Source organism: Atractosteus spatula, chromosome 27 (genome assembly GCF_055471065.1).
Source record: "Atractosteus spatula isolate fAtrSpa1 chromosome 27, fAtrSpa1.hap1, whole genome shotgun sequence".
NCBI classification, from domain to species: domain Eukaryota; kingdom Metazoa; phylum Chordata; class Actinopteri; order Semionotiformes; family Lepisosteidae; genus Atractosteus; species Atractosteus spatula.
The window spans coordinates 2464120-2489856 of NC_142732.1; the positions used below are offsets into that span (position 1 = coordinate 2464120).

The 25737-nt window shown below is 41.5% G+C and overlaps 1 protein-coding gene across 4 annotated transcripts; it reads left to right on the forward strand.

Moving 5' to 3' along the window:
- Positions 1-2702: 2702 nt before the first annotated feature.
- On the forward strand, positions 2703-25254 carry dtx2 (deltex E3 ubiquitin ligase 2). Of its 4 annotated transcripts, XM_088907063.1 has the most exons (10): positions 2703-2820; positions 3278-3743; positions 6702-7275; positions 10915-10976; positions 16255-16392; positions 19637-19704; positions 21702-21860; positions 22348-22509; positions 23060-23149; positions 24057-25254. In XM_088907063.1, the coding sequence occupies exons 2-10, from the start codon at positions 3461-3463 to the stop codon at positions 24282-24284; spliced, it is 1764 nt and encodes a 587-aa protein (XP_088763189.1). In that variant the 5' UTR covers positions 2703-2820; positions 3278-3460; the 3' UTR covers positions 24285-25254. The 4 variants fall into 4 exon arrangements, with proteins under 4 accessions (XP_088763189.1, XP_088763190.1, XP_088763194.1 ...); XM_088907064.1 differs by lacking the exon at positions 2703-2820 and having other exon boundaries at positions 3319-3743; positions 10918-10976; XM_088907068.1 differs by lacking the exons at positions 2703-2820; positions 16255-16392 and having other exon boundaries at positions 3319-3743; positions 10918-10976.
- Positions 25255-25737: the final 483 nt, after the last annotated feature.

Genomic DNA, 25737 nt, shown 5'->3' on the forward strand with positions numbered 1-25737 from the left:
AACAGACATTTATGAGGTCTTGGTGATTTTATTTCGATGGGTGTTAGCCAATAAACTTGAAAGTTTACTTTGTCATATCGCCAAGATCTGTTTTCTTCTTTTATTAACAGAACAATATATCGCATATTTAAAGTAATGCCTGTAACGCGTCCAACTTTTCCTTTGTTTAAAGAAGCAGACTATTCCTGCCAGAAAAAAAAGATTCCCTGTGAACACAGGAGCCCCTCCCCCCACAAAAAGAAAGTGAAAGAGTACAGTTTTAGTAAGTCAGATGTTTATTTCTTATTTTGAAGGGGGGATTCTGAGAAAATCCACTTGATCACAGGGAGAACATGCAAACTCCACTTAGTTTAAAAATTCAACTTCTAAATATTAACCAAGCCATGCTTGACTGAACTGGCAAAGATTTGAGGACTAGATCTTATTTACAGTATCTGCAAAATGATTACAGCTTGAATTCTATAATATGCTGTGGATTACCGTCTTCCAGACAGAGAGAGTGAGAGGCTGTCAAAGGCTAAGAGAGCAAGTCAACAATCTGTTGCGCTTGAAATTTGTTAAGGAGAGCTTTAAGAGGAGAGATGCAGAACTTGGGGATTTCATTCCAGATGCTGTTTACAGACAAATGAGTCCCTAGTGACCCAGTCTGAATCACCGCAAAAGTGATGTTTTTGATTTTTCTCCTTTGGCCCATTCCCATAGCCTGTTATTAATAACCACGAGTACTTTCTTTCTCTTACGGTGGTCTTATAATAGAAATGTAGCTAATTAATTGTTTCCATCGCAGCCAGGAAAATTACATTGTTTTGTTGAGTGCTCTGCAGTCCATCGATTACACATTAAACCATACTCCCAAACCCTTTTTGCAATTTCACAGTTAAATATCTTCTTCACCTCAGGAGAAACAGCAGCAGAACCCCACAGAGCACATGAAATACTAATACAGCAGGGCAGACTTGAAACTGCATCAGGTGATATAAGCAAGCAAACCACAGGGAATTGTAGTGCTGTATCACAGCGCAGTTGCCATATGTACAGTAGATACAACCCATGTCAGAGCATCCCTAGGGTTTTCAGTCAAATGTCAGATGAAAAACACCCTGAGGTGTAAGGAATTTAATTCAACATTAAAAGCTCAGCTACATCAGTCTTTATGTAAAAAACTTCTTTCATAGCTGAGACTGGAGGCTGTAAATACAAATAAAGCACTAATACAGGTAAAGAAACTATTTTTACTACCTAGTTAAAAGTCCTTGATTTTAATATCACTGTCTGCCATACACATGAATAATTTATGCATTCTCCCACATTTCATGTTTTTCCTTTTTTTCCTGTTCAAAATCTGTGGATCGCTCAGAGACAGACACGCCAATTTCTCAAGCTAATGTAACAAAAGTGTGAGATTTTCTAGTTACTAATATAACTGAAGTAGTCATTTGGGTTGATAGTCTATACCATCGAGAATTGTACAATTGTAGATTAAAATCAGTTTATCTTCTGTTTTCAGAGCTAACAAGATATCCCACTAACCTTTGTGCCATTGCTCACTTTTCCCAGCAGGCATTATTCCTGCATTTTCATACCTTTCAAGTTCCCATCCCAGTGTTTTATTTCCTGTACACCTCAGTGCGTGCTTTTCCTGATTTTTGCATGAACATTTTGTCCTTTATGCAATACTCCTTGGAGAGCAGCCATGCATGTGTCCTGAGATTCCCAATGCAATAGGGTTTAGTTATTTGTACTGTCTGCTAGATTTAGAAAATGCAACATATGACCTGAAATCTCTAAAGCAGGAATCTGCAGGAATAGGTTAGACCATCCATGTAAGAATGTGTTTGACCAGGTTTTCCATATATAGATATAGATATGCCTAGAATAAGCCTTTCAGAAAGAGGGATTGTGAAGACACACTGAAATGTGGGAATTACTGTGCAGTTACAGTATATTCCTTACCTTAGCCCTGTATCTGATACGTGTGGGTTCACAGAATTGTGTTGCAACCTGTGGAAGCAAATGAAGTGGAGAGAGTGTGGCTTGCACAGTGAGTGCTAATCGATTGTCCATCCAGGGCAGGGAAACAGTTCAGGTACTGCAGACAGACGTGGACAGAGCAAGCCCATGTCTGGGACTGACGCTTGCTTGAACGGAGCCTTATTCACAGGTGTCATTTTATCTGCGCCAGAAACCCAGACACACTGAACACTTAAAAGTCAGTACTTTTAAATCCTGCCTTAAAACTCATTTTTATGCACTAGCTTTCAATTCTGTTTAATTTGCATGTTGTTCTGTTTAATCTACACGAATTAATTTATATGTTAATTAGTGTACACTTGTCTCTGTAGCTGTAATTTTGTCTCGTTATATTGTAAAGTCGTTATATTTTCATGATGTTACGAAACACACTTGATTAAATGAAAACTCTTATTCTAACACTATTTTTCCTTTGGTAGCAGATGTTAATGCCCCTCATAGTGGGGACAAGAAAAGACAAAAAGTTTCTGAAACAACTAGAGCAAATAAAGATATGTAATTTATCATTGGAAACACCGGAGCCTGATTTATCGTGATTCCTCATACCGCTGTCCTAGGGTAACACAGTAGTGACGTACTTTTCCTGAGCCGTTGCCGAAAACGACTACAGTTCCCAGAAACCTCTGTCTGCAGCGCGGACGGGTGTTTCCGATATGAGATCCGTGAGAAAACAAGAAACGAGTTTAGTACAGCTGTCGGAAGAGCTCGCAAAACGAAGCAGGCGTGTGTTTATTCCTTGAAATCAGCCTGGCGTTGGAAGCGGTAGTTTCGCGTTTCGTTTTATTAATGGTATGTTTGTGTTGTTTTTTTAGTTAAGGGGGAGACTTCCTATGAGACTGCCTGTGTAAATTGTTTACATAGCTACAGCGCTACAGAGACAGGAGCTCAGAATGGATAGCATTGAAGTTGGGTATTGGGTGTTTAAATTGTTGTAGCAAGTTTAAATCTAGGCATACGTGCTGTAAGTGCTGTAATACTTTCTATTTTATTTCCGCCTGTGGCGTGTTTGATTCACTCGAGTGATGACAGCCGTGTTCAGGACGTGTAGGGTAACTTGCCCTGTACATTTAAATTGAGTTTCGGTTCAGTTCGCTTGAGGAACAGTACAGAGGTGTCGTGAATGGCACACTGGCTATTTTATCGCATGCATTCGACTGAAAGGGCAATACACGTTTAACCCGGTCAACAATTCTAAATGACGTTTTATCCTAAACGTTTAACCAGGCTGTGCGGTTGTTTTTTTTAGTTCGCCAGTGAGCTACACGAAGGATGAGCAGTTTCGGACGCGTTGACGGTGTCGCAAGTTGGGTCTGGTCTCGGTGATCTGCGACTCCTGTTTCATGATTGTAGCGCGTAGTCCAGCTCAGCGAGTCTTGCACGGCCGAGGGGGAGAAGTTGCCGTCTGTACCGCAGCCCGGCTCGGGTGGAGATGGCGGCGGCTTCCGCTCCGGGTGGTAGCGGGTCGGGACCCCCAGCCGACCGGGGCTCTGCGGCGCAGTTGCAGCCGACGGTGGCTGTCTGGGAGTGGGCGGACGACCTGGGCTACTGGCGGCCGTACAGTGGCCAAGTGAGCGGCTACATCGAGCGGTGCCTCCTGACCCAGCGGGGCGGGGGGGCGGCGAACACCAGCATCTCCCTGGGACAGGCTGACCCTGCCCTGGCGCCCTACATCATCGACATCCCCAGTCTGAAACAGTTTCGCCAAGACACGGGTAAGTGGACTTCGTCTTGCTGCGGCTGTGGTTCTTCATTTAGAAGCGTTGGCTGCCCCTGCGCCTCTAGGTTGCGCCGGAATGTGTCTAACCTTTCTCTTGTCACTTGTTCGTGTAATCTGGAATTGACTGAGTCTCCTGGGATTCCCCGTCCTTTTTCTTCTCAACCTCACAGAGTAATCGTCAGTAACGTAATGACTGTCAATGTCTTTTAGCTCTGTAGACGTTCAGTGTTTTTTTTTTTCATTTCCAGTGTTTAATCTTACAAATCTAGCACTTCATCAGCAATGGTGCACGTCTTTAGGTACAGCACCGTCAGTGTATTCAAGGAAGCAGGATCCTTTACTAAATTTTCAGTTCAGTTGAGAAAATAGTGCAGTTATTTCGGCAGCCTAAACAATATAGGCCTACTGAGTGTTGTTTGTCAGTTTTAACTTTTGCCGATCAAAGAGCCAACTGCAAGCTGAAAGATGTATGAAAATTAAAAAAATAATAAACCAGTCATATTTCTCAGCTATAAAAACTACTTCAGCTGAGATTCCTGTGACAGGGTAAATGCATCAGTAACTTTCAGGATGGCAAGAGATTACCAGACTGCAGTCTCATCACTGGGGAAGAGCTCAAGAGTGCAGATTTCATACACATCACTGGAGGAACCCCAGCTGTTCAAACAGATCAGTTACTATGGTGTCCAAATCTGATGGCCCAATTTCTTTGTTTTTCTAAATGGCGAAGATTGCTTAAGGTGCCGACTTGTTCTCATCTTGTGCATGTATGTTTCTTGTTAATGCTTTCATGTTGCATTAAGTGTATTGTGTGTTGTTATATTATGTCTTCTACCTACCCCCAGAGCAAATTTCCTATCTGGGACAACAAAGGAAGTATGTAAGCAAATGTGTTAATTAGTTAAGATTCCTTAGCAAAAGAAAAAAAAGTCCCAGAATGTTTAGTTCACCACTGAATGGGTGGAGGTATGATGGAAACTGCACTAACTGCACAGAGGAGCTGAAACAAAGAGCCCTGCGTGAGCTGGCGAAGAGGCAGTGTGCAGCACTGGAGTGCGTCTTTGTTCTGAGGGCTTGTTACTGGCACACGAGTGGCTTGGAGCAGGGTGCTTGCTGCCACCTGCTTGGTGCAGACGGGAAGCTACAGAAAAACCGCAGGAAATCCAAACTACATTAACTTCAGCATCTGAACATAGCAGGAAGCCCAAAACAGTCTATTGGTGGGGATCAGCAGCCTTTCGCACACTAGAAAGAGCCGATTCTGAAAGCACAGGCAGCTCGTATTGATGGAAGTGTAGATTTTGCAGCCCAGGAAAACTCCCTCTGACCCCAGCATTTATCCCATCAAGTTTACTTTTTGCTGCAGCATTGGTCTTGGTAATTTCTGCCTTCCCTAGGTTGAAACAGGATTACAACCAGTGTCCTTTGATTTTCTGATCAGTGCCATGATTGCAGAGGATCAGTGTTGTGGCCTGTTTTAGTCCTATTAAACACAGCACTTGTCCAAAAAGGCCATCAGCTCATACCAATGGTCAGTCCTGCTTGATCTGACCATGTGGCTCTTTCTGAGTAGAAACAGAAATTTGTGAGGCAGTTGACCTCTGATTAGTTAATGGGAGTTTCAAAGATTGTGTGGGTGGAAGACTGGGACTGATAGGTGATGCACAATAGTGAGAGTGCTCAGAGCAGATAATTGCATGGGTCTTAATGTGACACAACAGATAAGTTCCCTAAGCCTTTTAGATATAGCATTTATATCTTCTGGTATGCCTAAAAAGTGAAAATGTCTTCAAAAACAGAAAAAAGCATTTTTATCATCTTTTGAAAGGTCATTTTTTGGTTGGTTTCTTGTTCCTGAAATTTGAAATCATTAATATGAGGAAAGAAAAACAAACAAACTGTACATACTTCATTTTTTAAATTATCATTAGATTGTTAAACATTTAATATCCATCCACTTGTTTTTCTTTTGCCTTATCCAATACGGCGTCTAGGGGTGTAGCAGAGCCTAACCTGGCAAACAAGGGGCACAAGACAGGATACATCCTGGACGAGATGCCAGTCCACCGTAACACACACACATTCACACCAGGCCAGTTTCCCCAGAAGCCAGTTAACCTACCTGTATGTCTTTGGACTGTGGGAGGAAACCCACACAAACGCAGGCAGAACATACAAACTCCATGCAGATAGTACCCCAGGTCCAGAATTGAGCCCATGGGCCCCTAAACTGTGAGGCAGCACTGCTGACCACATTGCCATGCTCGCATTTATTAGCAGATCATTTAATAATAACAAATCAATGAAAATAAAGTTTGTGATGGCCTTATAGATGCACACTAAAGAATTAATAAGGGCTGTCCACTTAACTGAAGGGTGAATGACTGTCTCGCACCCTGCATGCAGGGCGTAGCGGGCAGAGATGGTACAGCTGGGGAGTTCAGCTGTCGTCATGGGGCACCTGGATTCCTCTGGAAAATGAGTGGGAATCTTGGTGCCCAGCCAATGTGAACAATATAACCTTCAGAAGGGTGTTCATTATTGGGTTTGAGCCCAGGACCCCTGGTGTTAACGGGCAATGATCACGAGCATAACGTGCTACTCTGTCCCTGTTTTGAGTAAAGTAAAACGTCTTGGGCAATATATGCCACTATTTCTGAATGAAGAAGAAAGATTACAAAGGTGTGCATTGAGAGGACTTTGTCAGAAGATGTCTGTTAGCTCATAATTCAGGTTTGCTGTTGCTGATTTGTGCCCTCGAAAGGTGTACTGCTCTTCAGTGCTAGGAATGGCATGGGGACAAGGCCAGAGATTCAACAACTAATAAAAGGTGTTTTTTTTCAGGCTTGGTATGCTCCTCTTTAGTGCCAGTATTGCTCTTTGTGCTTTCAGTTGGGGAATATTTCCAAAAGGTCTAGTTAGCCTTAAGGATCTTTTCTGTTCTCTGTCCCAGGGAAGATGCGGTCAGTGCGGAGGAGCCTGTTCCCCCATTGTGGAGCTCTAGGGAGTGGGGTGACCTGGGAGTGGGCTAATGATGAGGGCGGCTGGACCCCCTACGAGATGCAAACGACCATCCTGCTGGAGCAGAGTTACCAGGCCCGACAGCCCTCCGCGGACCTGGGCCAGCAGGGCTACAGCTACATAGTAAACCTTGCAGCACTCGTGCAGGTCAACAAGACCACCGGCTTCAGGCGCCAGATCCGCAGGAAAACCTCCGCACCCTACCCAGCCGTGGGCTCTGTTATTCACTCGGGCCCGGCCTGCTCCTGCCTCCAGTGCATGGCTAACAGCGGCACTGGCCCGATGCCCAGCCGCACGCGCCACTCCTTCTCCGCAGCTCAGAGCAGCAAACCCAGTCTGCAGGTCTATGGCAGGGCTCCGGCTGCCAGCCCCACCCCTGCCTATTCCCCCTACCCCAAGCGGCCCCTCTCAGTGGGTAATATGTCCTGGGGTGGCCCCTGGCACCCAGTGCCCCCTGGAGGCCAACCTGCAAGAGCCTATCAGCCCAACGTCTCCAATGGCTTAAGGTAAGCATCCCGCTTTCTGTTTTCTCTGCTAGCGCAACTGCTGTATCATATGAACATCAAAAGAAAAGCTCTGTAGGGGTTCCCTAGTGGGTCAGTCACTAAAGTTGCTGACTTGGATCTCATCCCAGTACTCTATGATCCAGACCTCGCTAGACTGAGCATGGGTCTGTCTGCTTAGCAGCTGGGTTCAGGACTCGCCAAGCCAATAGTTTTGGTGAGCTGGTATTCATTGAGTAGAGCTTGGTTCTAGCTAGCAGCAGGTTAGATGCTTGCAGGTTTGCACTGACATCTGCGAGAGAAGCTGCACTACCTCCCCTATCAGGTATTGTGGAGCTTGTGATGTGTCAAATGACAAATGGTTCTGTAGGTTGGTATATAGTAGGAGCATGGCCACACGCCTCGTTCTTTCAGAATCACTACCACACCAGAGAGCCAAATGTTAAAAAGCATTTGGCCTTTCTAAAATATTTTAAAAAGTGTGCATTTTACACCAGGTGCAAGTGTCTTTCAGTCACAAAGTCTGTACTTAGTTGTTCAAATTGAAATAAACCTAAGCATCATAAGACCATATGATAAGGAGGAGAAGAGCAGGGTATCACCAGGGAGAGCTTTACAAAGACAAAAAAGCTGTCAATGTCCATTTTGTAAAAAAACTTATGCTTTCTCATTGTAACTAGACATAGATGTGGAAACGTTTCAAAGCTTTATTTGATTATTTTAAGTATAATTTTTTAAAATGGCTATTGGACCAGTATCTCATTTGGACAGTTTCTTCATCATTCATAAGAAGTCCTACATATACATCAGAATTGGAATACAAATGTATTGTCCCAATTGTTTGCATTATCTGCATCTCAAAAAGAGTTCATCTTTTATCTTGCAGTGTATCTAGGCCATCGCGATCTGTCATCTGTCAAGCAGCGTGCTCTAACTGACCACTGCATGCCCACGCGTTTCCTGTTCTTTTGAGAGACGGCACACTGTGCACGCACAGCCGAATATCCTGTTTGAGCTGCTTAGTACCTTTAGTTTCGGACATCAGATATTTGAGAGACAAGCTACACTAGCTTCTTTTCAACAGGTTGTTTGTAGTGTTACTGGAAGTGTTCAGCCTGAAAACTATGTGTATTCCTGCACTTTAATCTCATGTTCTTTTGGAATAAATGTCTAATTTATAACTAAATGCTGAAGGGTTCCAAAGGCAATCCTTGTTTATCTCTTAAGTGATTGGTGTCCATTTGTCACAAATTGTAAAGCAAACCATAAACATTACACTGGCAAGTTTAATACTGAGTTTAACGATACGTACGTGACTCATATCTGTATAGCTCGGTTACGCTGATACCCCATGCAGAAAGGTTTCTCACATTTCACAATGTGACCTATGTATTTGTTAATCATGTCCAGATATGCAGAACCTTAAATTTTACCTTGATAAGAATAGTATAGTACAATGTGATTTTTCACAGTAATGAATAAAAGGAAAATTTAAAAACACTAGTTACATCACCATTTGACCTTGCAGGGCCTGCATACAAATCTCCCTGCATCAAGGTTTTGTTTTAGGGTGGAAAAAACGGAAAGTCCCAGATTTGTAGTGTCCATATTGAGGTAAAATTAAAAAACTTTTAATAATGCAAATCCAGGATTCCCTGCTTTTTGTGTTCTTGCAACAGTTCTGTTACACGTTATTTGTGTGGGTTGTCTGAAGCTGGCAGCACCAATGCCTTCAGGCTGAAGTGTGCAGAAGTTTTCCAAACAATTTCCCCAAAAGATAGTCACAGAAAAACCCCTATCATGGGACAGAATGAAAATCAGTAAACCATTTGTTCATGCTGTGGGGGAAGAAAGTATTTTTTTTTCGTGTGAGCAAATACAAAGATATGCACATTCCAATATTGACAGTGGGAGAGAAACCATATTGCTTGGAATATAAGGTGCTTTCAATGGTGATTTAAAGCTCAATGAGAGTAATGGGGACAGTTTCAAAGCTTTTTTCGATTACAAGTAGAAGCAAGACTTGATTCCCTGTAAAACAATGGAAGTTTTTCCTGACTGTTGTGTCTGTGGCGCAGTGGTGTAATCTGCAGTACAGTCCTTGAGTGCAGCTCTCTAACCTTGTCTCCTTGCTGCCACTGCTGGCTGATAATTCCAGGAAATGAGGAGGACTGAGACAAACAAGGACCGCGCCATTGTTTCAAGTGGAAGAGGAAGGGGTGATTTAGGGTCCCATTGTTCTCTTTTCTGTTTATACTGAACTCTGAACCAGGAACAGCCCATTTTAGGCTGGCCTACAGGGCAACAAATCAGTCAGCAGTTGGTCCAGCAGAGAGCAGGGTTGACAGCTCGGATCCCTGTGGCCAATATTAATCCGGGAGTCCCTTTCCCAGATTCCCAAGACCTGACACAGGTGTACACAAAAGGCATGAGTAGGGGAAAAAAGTCTGTTTTTCCCAAGGGTGTTAATGATATGCTATGCAGAAACCTGTAAAATATTGTACAGTTCAATCTAAAATAGATCTTAATTTCAAAGTGATTAAATATTTATTCAAAAAAACATAGTAGCCTACGTACTGATGATAAAAATAAAGGTGACTAATCTACGGCTTACTAAGAAACTCATCCTATTTCTATTGTTCAGATTGAAACAAAAAGCAAAGTGACGTAAATCACAGTGAAGATTTTTTTTAGTTATAAATGCATCCTTGTCGTTATTTCTCAAGCTCAGGCTGGCATTGCTCACAGTCTCCTGCAGTGCTAAGCACGGCAGTTTTGTGTGTTTCCCCATGCTTGAAGAATATGTTGTGCTGATGACGCTTTATTTTGATTTTGAGCTCGTCAATGGCAATATCACCTGTAGTACAATTTCGCTTTTGTTTACCTGAAATCAGAAGAGTGGGCTGAAAGCCACATGAAAATCTCTGTGTTTGCGCCAGTTCACTCTGCAGGAGTACTGTCTTGATTGGCCACAGCTTTCTTTATCTACCTCTGTTCAGAGTGCCACTATATCAAAACTGTAAAGAAACCTCTTTTGTTAGTGCAGCAACCACATAAAATGTTAAGCCCCATTGGTGAGAAACAAGAATACTTTAATCCTTTCTCTTTATTCTCTTCATTTATTTCAACCTGATTGTTTGCTTATACTTTTTGTTTATGCTTGTTTATGGCCTTCTTGAAAATTAAGCGGGACACTTCATTTGACCACTTGCAGTTGGCACTTGTTTTGAGTCAGTAAGCATGCTGAAATGACCAGCCTCAACACAAGCTTAATATTCTGGCTAACTGCCAAAAAAGTGAAATGTTTGTGTGCTATAAGCTATTAAGAAAATGATTATTATGCCCCAAAGTGCCTCTTCTTCTTGATTACCTTACAGATAGCTAAGTCCGTAATGAAGTGAATTGTGCATTGCATAGTCCAGTTCTAAGATCATGTGGTCTCTATCATATATCATGCTGAAGCCGTGATCACAAAATTCTTTTGTGCTTTACTGTATCCAGCCTAGTCTAATCTGATCGGTATTCTTCTAATATCAAGTGTTGCATTGCTATATCACAAAATGGCCTCTTCCTTGCTTTAACAAAAGGGAGACCTCTTCTCCCTTACACTTTTGTTTTTCTAAAAGAGCCCTTGTTTTTCAGCAGTATTCCTTCTGTTCCCGTGCAGCTGAATGGACCCAGTGGCATCAACTCAGCCTTGGCAGGTAAATTCATCACTTCCATTCTAGGAATCACAAAGCGGATTAGGACCAAGTCGAATCATTCACGCTTCCAATAACAGCAATAACGTCTGCGATGGTCTTGATGCCCAGTCACAGTGGGTTGTTCTGCAGAGTGTGCCATATAGTAGTCATTTTGGCAAGGGCAGATATGTCCTCGGCTAAGTATGTGATGGAGAAACATATCAAAATTGATATGCACGAATACACAGCAAAGCATGCTATTGCAGCATTGGTGAAAAACAATTTCAGTGCAAGTCTGTCTGAACCTGGAGGAAACCGTCTGGTTTTGCACTTCATTCTCTCAGCAAAGCTGTCAATAAGCATTTGGCCCACCTATTTCTTTAGGACTGTCTGTCTCACACTTGTTCCTGCTACATTTTCTTCTGTCTAGTTGCAAGTTTCTGAAGAAATTTGTTTTCTCTTCCAACTTTGCCATCCTCCCAAGATGGCCTTTACCAGAAAAATTGACAAATAAAACGTTGTTACAGCTTGCATGTAGTGAATAAAAAAGAAAATGCCATGCTTAATAGTGCGTTGGGTCATTCCAGCGTGTGTGCACTGCAGTACCACAGCCTGCAAGCATCTGGCACTTTGTAGGGGGGGATGCAGCTCCATTTTTCCATGAAAAAAATCAGTCATCTCATGGCAGGCTGAAGGTTGAAGGTGGTGGAAAGCCCTGTCTCAGGTGTTGTTCCACAATATCCCAGAAATGCTCAGGTTGTTTTTAGACATGGTGACTGAAAAGACAAATCACACTCCTTAAGCCATTGGGTGACCACTTGTGCTTTATGGACGGGGACATTGTCATTCAGTAGCTCACTTTTATCGCTTAGTAACATGACATAGCTATTAATATCGATCTTATCTTAAGAGAGAATGAGTGCACCCACCAGCATTAGAGAACCACCAGAGCCCTTCACAGTTGGAAACACATGCACTCATCTGTTTGTGGACAACATGGGGAGGGATGATTCCTGCCCTTATCGTATTTCTCCACTGCTCAGTAGTCCGTTGCCTTAGTCCATTCCACCACTGGACTCACAAACATGCTTTTCCAAGTATGATGGGCACTGCAATCCAACTATAATGTCCTGCTCTGTGAAGTTTTTTGCTGTCCTTTTTAATGACGCTGGCTGCCTCAGTTTAAAATTAGCAGTTAATTGACCTGCAGTCGTCCTGTGCCATCAATGTGATATCTGTGCATTGTGCGCTTCTGCCAAATGTTATTTGTGAATGATGTCTTTCCCTCCGAGTTCCATGCTGACATCACTTTAGTCACCGGTGGTGGTGAAACTTCAGCAGGTGGAGCAGTCATGATCACTGAAATTTCAACCACATGCTCTTCACCAATCTCCCCTATTTCACTAAAGTCTGTTCATCCTAGCCTGTAAATAACAAAATGGGGAGCAAGGCCTGTCTAGCATTTTTATATGCAACCTGAAGCATGTTGGGATGTCTGCTTAATTATCGTATACTCCACAGGTGTGTGGAAGCCATTGCTTCCATATACTGGGCGACTCATTTATCCAGGTATTTCCAGTTTTTTTCCCCACTATCTATATGTATTGCACTGTAATGTAAGCTTAGAACACCATCTGTGAATGCAGTAACAGGAAGGTACTGTAACTGAAGATAAATGCTGAAGTCCTGCTTTGTCACAGTTCTGACCTCCCCCAGAGATCGCCAGTGTCTGTGGACCCAGAACCATGTGCTTTGTTGATTCCACTGAGATTCTGGATTCTCTCTATGATCTGCCTTTCTTCTCTATCCTTTTCCAATTGAATTTTCTTACAAAGAATATTAAATCGTATAAAGAAGTGTAAAGACCTTAGTAGGAAGTTGTCGAAGTGTTTTTCATAACATCCCTGCATAGTTGCCGATTTCAAGTACATATTTCATTTTAATCGGATCTGAATAAGAGTATGACTTTGCAGTTCGGTTAAAGGCCTGTTTATGAGATTTTAAATTTATTCGAGCATAAGATGCAGAACACAGAGGTTCTCCTTTAAATGGACTCGCTTTTTTTTGTCAAGACAGTGCTTTAGAAATAGAGGACTCAAAAGTCTGTTTTTCTGTTGTGTAATGGTTTTGGTTTTAGAGATATTAAGGATCGTGGAGAACATACTAGGAGAAACTTGGAATGTCTTCAGACAAATATTTTTCTTGAGTAATTTCTACAGTAAGAGTGGAACTTTAAGGAAACTTTAGTTTCTTATCAGAGTCCTGTAGTCATGAGCTGTTACAATAGCATGTGTTAATATAGCTTTAACATTAAATTAGCACATTTTCTGATTTAATCTGTTAACACCTTTCTGAAAATAATGTTTTGGTATAAGACAAAATGAGGAGAAAAGAGGTGAAAAGCAATTTATTTTTAACACAAATGTATCTTATCAAAAGACTGTATGCCTCTGTAGTGACTGATTTATTCTGACTGTAGTGACTGAGTATACAATGAGTTATAATTAGATAAGGTGTTTTTTCATTAAAGCATTCAAGTAATATTTTTAACCATTTGACCAAACTCAGGATTACTTGAGTTATTAAGTTGTAATAGCAATTTCCTGAGGGGCATTTCCTGCATTTCTAAAAGTAGCTCATATCTCTACTTTTCCGGAGAATAAAGGTTAGGAGTTACAATAAAAGCTTCAGAGATTTCCAAGGAAGCCATTCTATTGAGGACTTTACAGCAGCTACTTTGGTGAGGTGGTATAAAAATCATGGAGCCCCAAATGGCATTCGTGTTTATCTGATTTTTCATTTCTATTTTTAGTTGAATAGTTGTTTAAACCATTATTTACCTTGCTGTGATGTCGCATTTTGTTGGCCTTAAACTGGTGTTTAAATTCGAAATTAGTAATTACGCCGTTGTAATAAGTCAGACAGAGGCATAGTGGAGAGTGTGTGCAGTTTTTTTTAATAGGCTATAAATGTTGAGTCTTTGGGATCGCAAATTCCATGTTTCCTTGCTTGCAGATTTATTTCTATAAACCTCTTAACTGTCTGTCATCTTAAGTAACACTAGAATGTTTAATTTTATTGTGAATTACGTTGTAACTTAGTAATCAGCATATGCAATGTATATAGTATTAGAGAGTTTCTTTACTTTTCCAGCAGTATGGAGTGGCCAGTATCAGTCAACAGCCCTTGTCTTTATAGTAGCTCAGTCTTGGCAGATAGCTTGATGAGACGTGAGCTCTTTTGTTTCCAGGGTCTCTGGGGGTGTAGGGTGAAAAGTTGTTTAAGCTTTCTGGTGCTTTCGGCAGATAACTGAGGACAGGAAGGAAGGAACAGGCTGACGGTCAGATTCCAGTTTGATACTCTGTAGTTGGGCGTTTGACCAATTTGATGAGTCTGTCACGTATCTTGATCTATTATTTCACATCCTGTTGTCTATATTTTCTTCTCTTTCATCGGATTATTTTTGTAGCCTTTTTTACAATGTACCTCTGGTAAAGCTAAGCAAACTGGAAAGAAACGTTTGGACTTGGTTTATTTTGAGCAGAGGTGTGGTAGTGAGATAGGTGGAGTGTATTTGTTTAACAATGATACATTAGTACCTGCCTTCTAGCACAGGAATTGCTGGGAGAATCTTGTTAAAATTAAACATTAAATGGGCTGAAAGCCAGCTAATTGGTGCTCCAAATGAATTTAGCAAGCAAAAGATGTGATGTCCTCTTGTTTCCCGAGATGTCAGGAGTGCGATTGCAAAAATCAGTCATCAGGTTGTTTGCTGTATCAACAAAAGTGTTTTGAATTTGTACAAGTGAATTTTATGATGACCGTCTTTTAGGAATAGCTTATGCTTTGGACAACTGTGAGAATAGATAACACAGAGCAGATCATATACACATTAGTACGAAGGAAGGTAAGGATTGTAAATGCCCTTGCATTAGCATCTCACTCATCTGTTCTTATTTTGCACAACTTAATACCTTGGCCAAGGTCCCTTGTTATGCCTTCTTCTATGTATAAAATGCTGTATGCTTAGTCTTTGTAACTCCTGAAAGATTGTACATGCATGTTTGAGGCACCTGAGGGGGATTTCTTGGGGTTTGTTTTCATTTACTCTTCTCACGGTTTCAAAGTTGTTCACAACCTTTGGAAGCATTTTGTTGCACGTGTAATGAGTGTGTGTCTGGGAGTTGAACCACAGGGTGGGAAAAGGGAGATCATATTTGTGCCTGTACAGTCATTACACTGTTCTGTATTTCTCAGGCAATCATTGTAGCTGTAAATCACAGTGACTCTTAATAAGATGGTCTTACCACATGAAGACTTTGTTTTTTAGTGAGAAATATTCTAAATACTTTAGCTTGTAAAGGGAGCTCCTGTATCATACATTTCATGTTTAACTATAGCTGCATCAAGTGTAGTCTGTCTATTGTGGCCCTGCAAATCTATTAACAGACGTAGTTGCTTCATAATCACATTTTAACATGAAGAAAGTTTACAGGAGAGAGAAGGCTATTGGATCCAGTTTTCTGCCCCAGGATGTTTGTTTTTCATTTTTTTCTGAGTCCTAATAAAGTTATAACAGTAGTTTCCATTCTTCACTGATGTGAGAATTGATAAAATGGTGACTGGGGTTAATCAAGCAGCAGTGCAGAACTGTTTTAGCTCCTCCGAAGGTGAGGTAGAATCAGTCAACTGGGGCTCTCAACTGGCTGACCCCTGTGGCTTCCCAGGTGCTTACAAGCACTTGGTGCTGTCAGTGCGGGACACTCCTCCCTCAGTAAAGGGTTGTGTTGCCTTTGTGTTACAGATGAATGGGTCCAAAGTGGGCAGGACTCTGCCTACACTTCCTGTTTCTCCCCATGCGCTGTCTGAACTGAGAACTGAAAAACACAAAATATGCTGTTCCAAATTCAGTGTGTGTATGACAAATAATTGGCCCTTCTAAATTTCTAACCCGCTCGTTATTCCTAGTAATTTTCCAGGAATGTTTGGTCCATGAATGATCTATGTACACGTGTGCTAAAGATTTGAAAGATCCAAGTGAGGCCAGTGAGTGGTGAAGCACTCCCAGTCTCCCAGTCTGTTACTTCTAAGCTTCACAGGTTGTATAGCCAAGACATCCTAGACATGCAGGGAAAAAGAGTATCTAATATACTGCAACAGGGATGAGATTCACCTCACCCCCCCAACACCCCCCTGCTCAGTTGTAACACATCCCGTTTTATTCATTTGTTTTTCCTCTTCCCTTCCTCTCCATTCCACCTCTCATCCTGCATGGCTCCCCCGGCACTGCCCGCTCCAGGCATGGCGTCCATTTTGATGTCGGCAGCTGGACTCCGTGTTCGCCTCACGAGCGCACCACCACCCCAGCACCCCTCCTCTGGCAAGGCCAGCAAATCTCACAGCGCCTTTAGGAAGGCAAACAGTCAGCCCAAGACAGGTAGCTACTCCACTCTGCGCTCCGGTCCAGCCCTCTCTGCTTTCTGTCGCTCTCCTGCTGTAGGACCTCGGGCACTAGCACACGATCACTCCAGCGCAGCCGTAGCTCCTTCCTGTAGGCCCTGGTCTGTTGAGGCTGCTCCTTTGCTTATTGCTCCTAGAGCCGAATGTCAGAGTGTTGGTGCCTTTTCTGATTCTGCTGCAGTTTTATGGAATGCCCATCTTGCGACTCTGTGAGAGGCAGACTCTTTAACTATTTTTAAATGTAGACTTAAAATGTTTGGTTGTCTTACAGTTTGTCTTGTGTTTTCTTGTTTTAGTTTTGTTTTTTTTATTGGATTTTTTACCATTGTGTACAGTGTCCTTGGGTTTGGAATGGCTCTATATAAAAAAATATAGTTTATTATTGCTAATTTCCAGCTCTGCAGTATTAATAAACCAGGGTGCAAAAGATACTTCAGAGTCTGCACTTCTCACTGCCACTGTACCTTAGGGTATTGTCTAATCCCAAAGTCTTCACACTGAACGCCCATAATTTATTCCCACCAGTCCTGAATTTTGAATATGAAACATCTTATGCTCATCAGGGATAAGTTTTATTAAATTTAGTTTTTGGTAACAAATATATTGCCTCCCATCTCCTACAGTGGTTTGACACTGAGAAAGACAGAGATGCAAAGTTTTTATTTTGAGCTTTCTACCTTTGGCATCTAGTTCTGAAATATTAATAAGTTTTAAACAAAGGTAACTGGTATGTTTTGGATGTTGGAAGTAACCCAATTTGAGATGGTGTCAGCTATTTTATGAATGAGCCAAAGTGTCTTGAAGTTGAACTTGAACAAAATATATTAGCCATGATCTGTACTTATCCTACATTTCTTCTTTGTTCACTGTGATAAAATGCTTTGCAAATTACAGTATGCAAAAAGGGCAAATTTGACCAAATCCTACACCATTATTCAAGTATGAACGATTGAGGATCGCCATTTTCTCCACCATTTTTCAGTCTCTTAGTAAATTTTTGTTTTTTAATGTTTTAAAAACAACATCTGCCTAACCTTATTTGGCAACATCTATTGTTTTTGCATCACTATATTCAGGTGTGTTTAAATGATACATGACACACAATTCACTTTAGAAGAAATGCTGATAGTAACTGTAGCTTCTGAAAAATCATCAAGATTCACCTACAGTACCTCATCCTGCTTTTTTTAATTGCTAGCTTCCTTGTTCGCTAGGGTATCTCGCAGACAGCACAGTTTCCCCCTCCAAATGCAGAAGACAATAACCCAGTCCTGGGAATATCCAGTGTTGCCCTTGTCTGATGTCTACCCAGTTTTTTTACCTTCTCTTAATGTAAGAGCAATCTTGTGTTGCATGCCCCTGTACAAAACTTTTGACCTTTGCTTTTATTTAGCTGCCTACTTATGTTAGTTGCAGCATGTTCATGCAATACAGGTTAACTGCGGCCAAGTTTTTTTCCTTTATTATCCTACTTTTCCTGGTTCTGTCTCGCTGTACCAGTTATTCTAACTCTGCTTTTAATTTTTCAAATATATGGTGGTTTCACCATGTATGTATACTAGGTATTCAAGTGTATATTAGAACCTCTGTAGATTGCATGAGCTACGTTTAGTTAGAAATAAGTTTCTACTTGTCTAGTATATTCTCTCTGATTTTACATCCTTTTCTTAAAGGGGATTTCCTTTTATGGAGCACCTGTTAAGAGGATTTAAGCAGTTTGCAAACCCTTACATGAGAATGTTTTAAAATCTTTACATACAGTCATTTAGCAATAAGCATTTGAATAATTGGCCATTAAAAGCACAAGATAATGTTATGTCAAGTTTATTCGGTACTTAGAAAATATCCATGAAATTTAAGAGACATAGTGCCAATTGTTTTAATTTGTCATGGATTATTTCATGGTTTCTTTCTGAAGGTATGGAATATTTGTACACTCCGATGGAGAGTGACAAGGGGAGTAAGGAAGATTTTGGTTAAAGGCTAGCTTCAGTGTGTAGCAGAATTATTATATGTGGGTCATTTTGTGATGGTCCTACCCTTCTCTAAATGCATCTTGACTATGATTGGATGTTATCAGTTGTATATGGCTTCTCTTTTGTAACGTGGCATGTTGTTTTTGATGAATAGGTAGAAACAGGACAGCTATAGTAAGAAACAGCTTACTCCCACCACTAGTATTTAGTTCACTCTTTTTTGATAATCCTTTTTAGAAGCTTACTCACTGCTAATGTACCACAGTGATATCTCATTGGGTTTTTCAGTCTAATCATGTTGGTTACTGTGAATTTACAACACTTTGCCCTGGTTCCTCACTGTTTGGATGCTTTATTTATCTCTTTGCCTTGCTGTGCTTTTGTCTTAATTGTACTGTGCTTGATTACACTTAATTGTGCTTTACTATGATATTCCACAGTAAACAATTGTAGTGCAGGTGTTGCTAGAATAAGCAGAAGTAACACAAAATAAGATGTGGAAACAATTTAGAGAAGTTCCCTGTGCTGCAAATGACCTTGTTTTACTCTCGTTAATGGAAAACAGACTGCTTAACAGCTGTCTCTAAAGAATGATTTATTTTTTAAATAATGCTGAAGTTTTAATTATACTTCGTTACTCTTCCTCCTGCCCTGTGTGTCAATGTCTTTTGCTGCCCTAAAGTAAGTCATGTCACCTATTTCAGGCATTAAGCAACGTATATCAAACAAGAAAGCTGACATTGGCGAGTTTATTTTAAATTGTTGAGCATCTTCCCTGCTACTCCGTTTTTTGCTATTACTATTAAAAAAACAAACTCCATTTATTTATTTATTTCACTGTAGGCATGCATTTATTATAAAATGCAGATATAAAGTATGGATTTTATTTTATGCAGTTTTATTAAACTGCCTGTGAGTTTGCATGCAGATCTCTTTTTGTTATTTCAGTTGGTGTAGGCTGAACTGTGATTGTTGTGCATTTTCATAAAATATTTACTGCCTAGCTATTTGTACATTCATTTTTCTCAAGGTTAAAAAGAAATGATGGGGTGGCATGGTGTGACACAAATCTTTCAAATTGTCAGTTTAGGAGCCCTTCCAGGCCAACAGTGTACAAAACAGAACCCCAAGGGATGCCAGTTAATTACCAAACACCAAATTTGCCTATACAAGCAAAGTTGTTAGATCCTTTCAGCCATCGGACGTGTTTAAATTATATTCAAGTTTTATGCGGTCTTTTCACAGCTCCGGAGCAGAAACCAGAGGATGTCATCCAGAAATATATGGAGAAAGTTGATGTGCCCCCAGAAGAGGTGAGATTGCAGAGGGTATAATTTGACATTTACAGCTAAAAAAAGCTTAGCCATATCCAGCACAGCAAAGTTATTCAGAGCCTTCTTGTTCAGTTTAAAAAAGTGCGTCATTTTGTAATTTTATTTGTTTTGGAGGGATGACTGTAGACTGTGCTCTCAGGGATATTCGGAAATTTCAATATTTCTTGTATCCTTCTCCCGATCTTTGTTTTTCAATGATTTTATACCTGACTTGCTTCGAAAACGTAATTGTCGTCATGGTTAAGTCTTTGTCAGGTTCCTTGGTCTGTTAGTAAGTTTAAAACAGGAAATCATGAAAACCACTGTTATTGCATAGGGAGACTAGACAGCTGTTTGTGTGGCTCATTAAGTTACTTTTGTGGGCCAGAATTTAATTTGAGTACTTATGCTATCATGCCTTTAACATTTTTCAATCATAATTATGTATTGAATGTTTTTGTATTTTAATTTGAATGTGTGGAGTGTGTATAAAAAAGTAAAACTTAACTTCTTCAAAGTATTATGGCCACACAGTGTAAATCTGAATACTTTTCCAAGGCCCTGTATGTAAATCTTAGGCTCAAACCCTCACCACGTCTGAAGCTGGCATTCTTGTCATACTCTAATCTAAGTGATTGTAGCATCTTAGCCTCCAGTGTAGCTTGGTAGTTTTTGTGCATTACTGATTCCACTTTAAATTTGCTGTGAGACAGATTAATTTCCATAAATCTCAGCTGCTGTAAAAATAGAACATTTGTCTGTAAAGCTCCTATTTTGGGAGCACCTTATCCTCCCCCCCCCCCCTCCCCATGCACGCTACAGAGTCTCAAGTCTTTTTAAGTTTTCCACCTAAAATAGGAGCATATGTGTGAAGACACAGCAGTCTCGCACTCCATATCAGCTGTCTGTCCAGTCTCTCAGTGACGATACACCATCTGGTTCAGTTATAGAGAAGGAGGTGTTTTCTGTGGCCTTCACCTTAGGCCTGGGCCATCACTGACTTCGGAGATTGTGACCCCATATTTCCTATGCAAGCAGTGAAGAGTTGTCCTCAGCAGAGCATTACGCTCAGTCTGCATTTCCTCTTGCTCATCACACATACTGTTGACTGTATCTGTAGTGATACTTTTTTGTGTCCTTGCCAAACTAGGCTTTTTGGCATTTGTACTCATAGCAACCCGAGTTGGTTTGCCTTATTGTAGTGGGTAGGTTTTTTTTTACAAAAATAGGTGGAAATGTTCTGGTTGAGCTTAGTTTTTCTTGGTTCAATACTGGTAAAGCTCTGTTGATTGGGTTCACCCACATGGCCTTCTCAAAGTCTCATAGTCCCCTCCAAGAAGAATTTCTCATAGTGGCCTTTTTCACCTACTATTGTTTACCTGCTTGTGTGTCCATCTGTGTAGCCTGTGAACTTACTGACTTGGGTGGATGGTTAGAGTTCAGTGTCAATGTTGAGCACAAGACTTTATAACCAGCCTGTAGTTGGAAAGGTAGAGGTTGGGATGCTTTTGTACATGCTTTGTGAGATAATCACTTTTAAAGTTGCTTAAAAAACCCAAAGAAACTGCTTTTAAGTATGTCTGTGAAAAGGTGTAAAGGCTTTATGAGGGTTTCTAAAACAGGGAATCATGAAAATCTACTGTTAATACTGTAGGTGTCATGAATGTGAAAACTCATATGAAAGAGGACACTTAAAGGACATTTTATGATGCTTTTCTTGGCACATTTTTCTTCATGTACCTGCCTTTAATATTCGTTTGTTATTCTTTTAATGATCTAATAAGCAGGCTGTGTACATTGGTTGCAGTTTATTAAGCAGGTTGTTTTTAAAGCAGGTATTTCATGCAGTACAATCTCTGTTGGGAGTTGGTGGCCATCGCACTGGCGGAACAGCTGTCACAGCACTGTGCCGTGGGACCAGTCTTTCTGCACACCACTTCCTTGTTCTCCAGCCCTTTCCTCTGGGGTTTCTCAAGCCCGTCCCTTCTCGGTTTCAGGACTGTCTCATCTGTATGGAGCGGCTGAGCTGTGCTTCGGGCTACGACGGGGTGTCGGAGAGCCCATCGGTGTCACCCGGCGCCGTGGGCAAGTTCACCAAGTGTGGGCACTTCCTGCACCTGCTCTGCATGCTTGCTATGTATAACACTGGAACCAAGGTGCGCTACTGAAATGCTGCTGTTAAATATGAATATGCCTCCGATCGGACAGTTTGGTCAAAGTTTGCTGCCCGCTTCTCCGTTTGATGCATTTCGTTTCCAGCTGTGGTCCAGTCTGTTTGGTAATGTCCCCATGAGAATTTTTTTAAGCTGTTTTTTGCCAGAAATAGCTAAATAGCTTGGTATACTTGAAGCTGAGATAATGAGGAAATAGTGTGTGAATTGTGATTAATATAGTGTACTGCTCTTTTAACCCTTTCTAACCCGGGTATTGTTGAAGCAGTGATCTAATACTAAACCTTAGTAAGTGGGTGCATTAATATACCTTTGCTGTCTTTGGCCTTGATCAGTAATTGGGAACTAAATATAAAAAAGATAATGCATTGAACTTTAATGGAATTGTACTGGAGATCTTTTTGCTTCATTACTGGCTTTTGGAGACAAAGAAGCTGGATTAATTTTGTGATATTTTGTCAATGGGCATCAGGATGGCAGCCTGCAGTGCCCATCATGCAAGACAATCTATGGAGAGAAGACAGGGACGCAACCAAAGGGCAAGATGGAAATCTACCGGATCCCCCAATCGCTCCCAGGCCACCCTGATTGTGGTACCATACAGATCATCTACAACATCCCACCAGGAATACAGGTAAGCAGGGCGGTTCTGGAGAGCCAGGTGGAAATATATCTTGCATGTATAGTATGTAAAGTAAAGTTGCTTTTCTTTTTAATGTGAGTAAGCATAGACTTTAAAATAAAACCCTCCTGATCTTAAACTTAAGGAAAAAACTTCATTGGAAGCACTTCTAAGCAACACTGGCGGTATTTGCTACTGGGGTGCAGTAATTATTTCAAGGTTTCATTATAAATATGGAATGAATCAGAGATGAGAAATGACATAGCAGAGCTGGTCTTTCAGTGGTAGGATTAACACAGCTATTGATAGGGTAGCACTCCACAGACAGGTCAGAGTTAACCAGGAATCTCCCAGGCAGCTCTTGTATGTCTTGGCAGGGCTGATGCACCTTAGGGGTGCCCCATTGGTAAGGAATTCAGTGTGGACCGCTGAGCTGCATGACTCACCTGCACTCCAGGTGGAGCTGTCCAGCTCCCGAGTGACTCTTTTATTCCCTCGCTGTGCAGGCTATTCCTTTGTCACTGTTTGTTTAAAGGATTGTCCTTCCACTTCTCCACTCTAGGGGCCAGAGCACCCCAACCCAGGCAAGCCGTACTCCTGCAGAGGGTTTCCTCGCCTGTGCTTCCTCCCCGACAGTGACAAGGGCAGAAAGGTGAGGTCTCGGGGGTCTGCCCGTCCAGTCGCCTCTCTTCAGATCATTGGAACAGCTGTGTCAGGAGGGCATGCAAAATTAAAAAAGGTCATTGATCACGAGTTTGGACTGTATCTAAACTTCAGGCAAATTTTCTTCGCTACTCAAGGCACTAAGTGCCTTATCAAGCCCGCTGTTGGAACAAAGTTTTTAATGTCATATTTTTAAATTAGGAGCCACAAAAGACTTAATTTATAGGCAGGAAAGTTCTGAAATTAGATTATTCCAAACTTACTCCCTTTCGTACAGTATGTACCAACAAATCAAAACTCTGCATGCATGGGTTTTGTGTGATGAACTGGATCCCATGATTGCCACCTTTTTTTCCCCGTTTCATACCAGAGGTGCTAATTGCTGTGAAAGTTCACAGCCTTTCTTCAGTGTAGAGTGTGAAATCACCCAGCTCAGCATTGTTCTTATCCCTGCTCTTCTTCCTGTGTAAGAGCTCATCACCCCAGCTGTGACTCACCCAAACATGCAGTTTTTCTTCCTGCTGTTTCCGCCTTCTGGGATTATATTGTAATGTGGAATCCTTTTCAGATCTAAATTGCATTCTTCAACTTTGTCCTGGTCTCTTTCTTTTTTCTTTAAGAAATCCAGGCTTCCATTTGACACCAGTATATCAAGCAACTGATTTGCTCCTCAATTAATCTGAAGAGATTTGCAGGAGCTGCTATAATTTTCTGTCCTTGGCTTTTAACCAATTCTGATTCCCGTTAAGGATAGTCGGAGTCCATCACTGACTCCAGCTTTTCTCTAGGCTTGTCGTTGCTGTTTCTCTGTTGGCATCACAGCCATTGTCTCTCCATACCCCCAGCTGGCAGCAGGGGAGACGGCCCCCCTCTGTAAAGCTCCTCTGTGCCCACAGGTCCTGGAGCTGCTGAAAGTGGCATGGACTCGTCGGCTCATTTTCACAGTGGGCACCTCCAACACCACTGGGGAGCCGGACACTGTAGTGTGGAACGAGATCCACCACAAGACGGAGATGATGTCCAATGTTTCGGGCCATGGCTACCCTGACCCCAACTACCTGGACAATGTCCTGGCTGAGCTGGCAGCCCAGGGCGTCACCGAGGCCTGTCTGAAGCAACCATGATCCACTGGGCGGACAGAGGTCATGGGGTTGATGGCTGTGAACTGATAGGAAAGGACACGCATGGACAGGGAATACCGCCACTGCTGACCTGTCCTGCTATTTGCAACCATGTCTTTTGTCTCCAAATCAGGACTTTCTTTAAGAAATGAGCCAGTGAGAAAGAAGTTTAGATTACTGATGAAACCTGTTGTTCACAACTGTTCAACTAATAAATGTAAAAATGTTCGTGGAACACCTATCTTCAGTAGGTAAAATATAAATGCATATATGGGTTGCCTTACAATGTTATTAGGTTTTATAGATATGTACATTATAGTGTGTGTTCCATGTTTTTATACAGCTGTCACGTGTTGAACTTCTAGAATGGCTCTCCTCCTACCTATGCATTTTAACCAAATTTTTCCCCCCCGGACTCCTAAAACTATTTTATTTTCATTAGAGAAAAGGGGGCTTTTTATGCTATCCTCAGAATGTTTCTGTCACTTGAGATGCTGCTTCACAGAAAGTTGGGCTTGACTAGGGTCTTTTCCTCTATTGCTCAGAGGTTCATAGTTCTCTCAGTCAAAGAGCACTTTGTCTTCAGCTGCTGTGTCTTGGGCTGATTCAGTTTGCTCTGGCTCTTAGAAATGCTTTGCCTTTTCCCTTGTTCAGTCTTGTTTGTGCTGCAAACCCAACTGAGCGAATTAATCCCAGCGGCAGTGCATTCTGTATTACCTTGTAAAGTAGACAATTTGTATAAGTGATTGGCAGAGTGGAGCACTGATTTTGGATGTGGATTGGTGAATTGTCAGTCACTACTGATAGATATATACAAAACAAGTGCCAATACACTGAATTCAGACAGGGTGTTGAATAGTCACAGACACATAGAGGTACAGATACATAAATGTTGTGAACTACTGCAGAAGATGATGTATAATGAAAAAGCTTTTTTGGAATATAAGATAATAAAGATGAAAAGAATATAAAATGGATCTCCACTGTTGCTTGTGTTTGTAGTTGGGCACCATAAGTCAAGTCTGTAGGTCTCTGGTAGTGACTTGTGTGGAGTTAATGAGATTTTACTTGGTGGTGCCAATTTCATTTTTCTCCTTGTACCATGATTGTAAAACTGGAATGAACAGACCTAGTGCTGAATGTCAAAGTCAGAGTTGACTTCAGTTGATCAGTAAGCGCGAGAGTCATGAAAAAGGCAGTAAATGACCACTCATCTTGATAACCCCTTCCCTGGCATCATTGGAAAAAATAAGTAAGCTCTCTACTCTTCTGAGCCATGGTGTTGGGGGATTTGGTGTGGGTTTGGAGTTCTACTGCTGATGTGATCAACTACTGGACAGCATTTCTTGCATGGTTGGCCGGCTTTATTTTAGGAGTCTTAAATTACTGTGCATCTGAATCCAAGACAATGTAAACCTGTCTCTTCATATATAAGAGAATATGAGCAAAATGCATC